The 6,823-nt window shown below is 38.1% G+C and overlaps 1 protein-coding gene across 1 annotated transcript in view; it reads right to left on the bottom strand.

The window, feature by feature from the left end:
* Nucleotides 1-1,876: 1,876 nt before the first annotated feature.
* LOC110452923 (DNA-directed RNA polymerase I subunit RPA2-like) overlaps nt 1,877-6,823 on the bottom strand; it is a 25,866-nt gene continuing 20,919 nt past the window's right edge. Inside the window, 7 exon segments of the mRNA XM_021501682.1 lie at nt 1,877-2,095; nt 2,591-2,755; nt 2,972-3,099; nt 3,347-3,472; nt 3,747-3,844; nt 4,480-4,538; nt 5,360-5,501. Of these exon segments, the coding sequence (XP_021357357.1) occupies nt 1,877-2,095; nt 2,591-2,755; nt 2,972-3,099; nt 3,347-3,472; nt 3,747-3,844; nt 4,480-4,538; nt 5,360-5,501 (937 nt within the window).

Here is a 6,823-nt window from a genome sequence, read left to right as displayed (position 1 = left end):
CGATTGAATCTACAGACTGGTATGACCTCAATTGAATCTACTGACTGGTATGACCTCGATTGAATCTACAGACTGGTATGACCTCAATTGAATCTACTGACTGGTATGACCTCGATTGAATCTACAGACTGGTATGACCTCAATTGAATCTACTGACTGGTATGACCTCGATTGAATCTACAGACTGGTATGACCTCAATTGAATCTACTGACTGGTATGACCTCGATTGAATCTACAGACTGGTATGACCTCAATTGAATCTACTGACTGGTATGACCTCGATTGAATCTACAGACTGGTATGACCTCAATTGAATCTACTGACTGGTATGACCTCGATTGAATCTACAGACTGGTATGACCTCAATTGAATCTACTGACTGGTATGACCTCGATTGAATCTACAGACTGGTATGACCTCAATTGAATCTACTGACTGGTATGACCTCGATTGAATCTACAGACTGGTATGACCTCAATTGAATCTACTGACTGGTATGACCTCGATTGAATCTACAGACTGGTATGACCTCAATTGAATCTACTGACTGGTATGACCTCGATTGAATCTACAGACTGGTATGACCTCAATTGAATCTACTGACTGGTATGACCTCGATTGAATCTACAGACTGGTATGACCTCAATTGAATCTACTGACTGGTATGACCTCGATTGAATCTACAGACTGGTATGACCTCAATTGAATCTACTGACTGGTATGACCTCGATTGAATCTACAGACTGGTATGACCTCAATTGAATCTACTGACTGGTATGACCTCGATTGAATCTACAGACTGGTATGACCTCAATTGAATCTACTGACTGGTATGACCTCGATTGAATCTACAGACTGGTATGACCTCAATTGAATCTACTGACTGGTATGACCTCGATTGAATCTACAGACTGGTATGACCTCAATTGAATCTACTGACTGGTATGACCTCGATTGAATCTACAGACTGGTATGACCTCAATTGAATCTACTGACTGGTATGACCTCGATTGAATCTACAGACTGGTATGACCTCAATTGAATCTACTGACTGGTATGACCTCGATTGAATCTACAGACTGGTATGACCTCAATTGAATCTACTGACTGGTATGACCTCGATTGAATCTACAGACTGGTATGACCTCAATTGAATCTACTGACTGGTATGACCTCGATTGAATCTACAGACTGGTATGACCTCAATTGAATCTACTGACTGGTATGACCTCGATTGAATCTACAGACTGGTATGACCTCAATTGAATCTACTGACTGGTATGACCTCGATTGAATCTACACTGGTATGACCTAGATTGAATCTACAGACTGGTATGACCTCAATTGAATCTACTGACTGGTATGACCTCAATTGAATCTACTGACCGGTATGACCTCAATTGAATCTACTGACTGGTATGACCTAGATTGAATCTACAGACTGGTATGACCTCAGTTGAATCTACTTACTGGTATGACCTAGATTGAATCTTTCGACAGGTATGACCTAGATTGAATCTACTGACAGGTATGACCTAGATTGAATCTACTGACCGGTATGACATAGATTGAATCTACTGACTGGTATGACCTCGATTGAATCTACTGACTGGTATGACCTAGATTGAATCTTTCGACAGGTATGACCTAGATTAAATCTTTCGACAGGTATGACCTAGATGGAATCTACTGACAGGTATGACCATGACATTATCTGTTTTGACTGCTGGAATTGATACAGCCAATAGTTTTAATATTTATCGTATCATAACCATGCAGTAGACCATTGTTGACCACTGTACTATTGCACAACTGAAAACGACATTGACATGGTCATCAGCAAAGTAACACGACCTTTAATTGACCTTTACAGTTTCATTTAACCTCCAGCTGTACTTTGATGTTAGTGGCCGCCAGTTCTGCCACTAAGTATCGGAACACAAAAGGCACGGTGATAATGTTGATAGTGTCCGAGCGTTTACACAACATACATGTCCATTTACGCCTCATTTCCGAGGTGACCGCCGCCACTGCCGTCACCGGCCGCTCCAACAGGGGAGATAACATACTACCACACTTTGTACAAACATGGACCTGCAACAGACAATTTTGTTCAGAAAATAAAATACCTATGCAACACATTATTTCATAGTACAGCATTGTAAATGTATTGAAGTGCAACTAAATCTGACTGCAAGATACAATAAACATCTCTGAAAATCATATGTATTAACATTCCTTGAATTTAGAAATAGATTTTTTGTGTTTTTCTTCCCCCTAAAATACAAGTGCTAATTTTGTCTAATACATTTCTTTCTATCTACTATTGTTTACTTGACCTCATATCAATTGTTTTCACACCATTATTTATGACAACACAGGCAGCTTTCCTTTATCCTAGGGTGTGGACAGAGAAACTTCTTCCTGACATGATTGTGAATGCTGCCCCTCACTTGGACAACATATAGTCACCACTTAGACAGGTGTCTTACAGAAAGGCTACAGTACCTACAGCTATTTGACAAGTTTATTAATGACCATCAGAACCCATAGCTTCCTCTTATTTAACAATGTCATATTTCTACTCACCATAGATTTATCAGAACAGTTAAGGAGGCGGTCCTGTAAGAGAAACGCTGTGCCATGAGCGATCATTCCATCTCTCTCCATCTCCCCAAATCTGATCCCTCCACCACGCTTCCTGCCCTTCACTGGTTGGTGGGTCAACTGGTCAACAGGACCTGTAGATCTCACCTGAAATCAAGTGACATATATATACAAACAAGTCCAATGACTGACCATGCCTTTAGGTGGTGTCAACTACAAAGTTATACAAGGTTAAGGATGCTCAGGTTTTGAAGAAAATTACCCGCCCGTCAAAAAGTCACAAAACTGGTGTCTCTATTTCATTACTTATTTACATGATGTCTCATTTCAACCATTTGTTTTTCTGTGTTACAGTTACCGTACCTGGAACTTGTCAGAAACCATGTGACGTAGACGCTGGTAGTACACCACTCCTATGAAGATGTCGGCTTCTAACTCCAGTCCACTTGACCCGCTGTACATACGCTCTGTCCCATAATAGTTATAGCCAGCTGTCAGTAAATAGGGAAAATTAGTATTTGGCAGTTAACAGAATCTTTGTTACAGAAATATAGCTACAGCGGTAACTATTGACTACAACAGTATATATAAATAGAAGTTCTAATGTAATTACAAAGACTGCTGTATTATACAGCATTATTTTGATATTATGGGACTTGTTAACTATATAACGGCTCTTTACTTCAGTTTTATTATCTTTTTGGGGGGTTTGACTTTCAGAATGTCCAGGGTTTGTACCTTTAGTGAGGATATCTCCGAAGTAATCGATCGCTGGCTGGTCTTCAGAAAACTTGAACGGTGTAGCATCATGACAAAGGCCATGACTGGCCGCGGACTTACCCGCCATACTCTCTATCATCATACCTGGAAAAACCAGCAAATAAGGGTTGGGATTTGCGTGTTCAAACTCAGCAAATTTGTGTACACTTAAAATTTTCCTGTCGGTTCATGTTTATTCCATCTCGTAAATTAAATGTGTTACATATATATATATAATATTCAACCAAGAGATAGATCTTCTCAATTAGAAAATGATTGAACTATGTCATTTTTGTATGAAATTCAAGGTCATAATTATGTAACATATTTCACATAACTCCAAACAAAGTTCTGGGATCAATGTAATATACAAGCTGACCTATGGTCATTCTGGATGGGAAGCCGTGCGGGTTGAACAGGATGTCTGGCGTCATCCCGCTCTCTGTAAAAGGCATATTCTCCACCGGCCACAGCATACTGAAAAGTCAAACAAAGTTTTTACAGTTTACACTCAATATTAATAGCCATTGTTCCTATAAGCTGGAGGTATTTCACAACCTTACCATAGACCACTTGGAGTTTCCATGACATTGACAACAACAATACAGGTGAGCAGAGGTATGCAAATTTTCTGCGAACGATACAAACAATTGGGTAACCTCATCAGCTGTGGATGTAAGCGAAACTGACTAAGCCTAATGCAAATTTCTGGCTTTTACTTTTATTTAACTGATCACACATTTATAAATGTTGGAAATGAAATTTTTATCTGTTGATCAGGCTTATGTTTAAAAAATAGTAAATATAAGGAATAGTTTTCTATGTCTGTCAGGTTACGAAGTGATAACTCTGTTTGAGAACAACTGATCTGAATATATGACAAAACTATCTATGGTATAATGCTTAAAATAAGAAAAGTCCAGAACCTGAAAGAAGCTACGATTTGACAATGAATTTTGGTTCTGACATCAATAGCTGGAACACAAACCGTACAGACAGTAGCATGGTCAGATACCAGACCCATACATGACCGGTACATACAGCGACAAACTCAAAGAAAATGATATAAAAAGATTTTAAACCTAAATGGTTACATTGTAGACAACACTTACCTACAAATTCCTTTCTGGCCGTGTCGACTGGCAAATTTGTCTCCTATGATTGGATTTCTCTGTTAGATCAAAAATATGGTAAGGTTTACCAAATACTCTGATTATCAAATATATTAATAAACGTGAGCACCAACAAACCAGCATGACCAATTTAGGTGACAAGGTAATACAGATTTGAGTAAAGTTCTGAAAATCTTACAAATTTAGTACTCTGAAGGAAGACCTAATCCTATAGTAAGGTATATTAACGAAATAATTGAAAAACCTACCAGAATTCTAAATACACTTTCAACATCTTAAACATCTTAAACATTTCTTTCATATCTGAATTGCACAATAAACTACATTATCATGACGGAAGTTCTCCACTTAGTAAGTTTTATTCAATTATTCAATTTGACAGATGAAGATTTGAAGCATGTGTTATAACTTTCTGAAAGTCATAATAAAAAGTCATAATTTGGTGTTTAAATCCTGAACCTGACTTGTATTATAAAGAAAGACGATTGTTTGATAGGGCAAAATTGGAGGGAAGATTGGACTTGGTACAACAAATTGTGTTGTTTTTGCAAATAACAAGGTGACAGTATCTACCTCACTTACCAGACTACTCAAACTACTACTATTTGCTATTTGACAGATCTACAGCACAACATTACTCTGTTTAAATATGATCTTAGAAAAGTAAAATATTATCCCTTTAAACAGATTATCTAATACAAATTCTTTTAATATATGTCAAGCTTATCTAATACATATCTCTTACACCTGTATACTATGTTCCTTGAAGGTCTTGCGTTGCATCCTGGACAGGTTCATGTTAAGTATATTTGATTGTACCTTTACGTTAAGACGTGAGACACAACATTCAGTGACAAACCTTGATCCGAAGCCCAATGCAGACTTTATTGAGCTCGCTGGTACCTAGGTCATTGCCCAGAATCTTTATGTAGTCTACGTGGGCAGGCTCAGCGCTTTTGTACCGCTCCACCCTGGACTCCCCAGTCTGTAGGTTGTAGTAGCTGTGAAACAATCAACAACATGATACACACAGGTCAAAGCTGCTTGGTGATATCAGTCACATTCGTCTCGTAACGATTACTGGTCCTCTAATAAGACTGTGATGTATGTTTGATGAGGGAGACTGAAGAACATAGATTTCTGCAATGCTTGCTCTTTTGTTTAATTTTATTCTATAGCACGATTTAAGAACAGCGTAGGTCCATGGATCTGAAAACCTCACCTGACTTTCACTTATCTCTAGTAATAGTATACATTTCGAATGAGCAAGACCCAATACACAAGCTTAAAACACATTTAAGTTAAATGTTATTCCATACCATGGTTCAAAGTTTTCAATCTATATTCTTTAGAACTGTGTTTTTGAATATTTATATTTCATGAGTTAGACCAAGCCCTCAAAATGAAAGGGTAAGGAGAGAGCACTGAAAAATTAATTCAAAACTAAGGTACAATTATTGACCTAATGGTGGAAATGTACTGGATGCATCTTCTTTGTACATTATATTTACATGTGTGCAGCAACTGAACGACGTTTATAAAGCTGCTTTATACTCTACACTTCATAAGGAGATACGTCAACAGTGTAGACAGCGACAATTTTAGTTTTGGATACTTATCATATCACCCAGGAGCCCCTCCACACAGAAGTTATTGTATGTGCAGGGAAACTGCACCGAGATTATTTAATATATATACACTTTAGTACCAAACTTGCATTTTTTTCAGATTCTGAATAACAAGTTTTTTCTGTCTAACCATAAACAGAAACCAAATATATATCCATATATATACATTTTATACTCATTATTGTCATGGAATGCATTTCTAAAACCTGAATTGACATTGCAAACCTTCCAAATAGTTGATGATAAAGATTTGCACACCCAGCCTGACACGAACTGTGATTACAGCCAACTGTTCTTTGGGTTCCCAGAAAGTCGTTCTAAATATTTTCATTCATTTTTAGCTCACCTGCCCGAAGGGCAAGTGAACTTATGTTATGGTGCGGCATCCATCGTCCGTCCGTCCGTCCGTCCGGCGTCCGTCTGTCCGGCGTCAACTTTTTGCTTTAAACAACTTCTTCTCAATTACCAAAAGGCCTATGAAAATGATATTTGGCCAGTAGCATGCTGGGATGAAGGGCTACCAAGTTTGTTCAAATAAATGACCTTGACCCACTTTCAAGGTCACAGGGGTCAAATATGTTAAAATCTTCAAACAACTTCTTCTCAATAACCAAATGGCCCAGGGTACTGATATTTGGCCTGTAGCATGCTGGGATGAAGGGCTACCAAGTTTGTTCAAATGAATGACCTTGACC

This window comes from Mizuhopecten yessoensis, unplaced genomic scaffold (genome assembly GCF_002113885.1).
Source record: "Mizuhopecten yessoensis strain PY_sf001 unplaced genomic scaffold, ASM211388v2 scaffold6971, whole genome shotgun sequence".
NCBI lineage: Eukaryota > Metazoa > Mollusca > Bivalvia > Pectinida > Pectinidae > Mizuhopecten > Mizuhopecten yessoensis.
The sequence above is the reverse complement of the archived record's forward strand: the minus strand, read 5'-3'. Positions and strand labels throughout refer to the sequence as shown.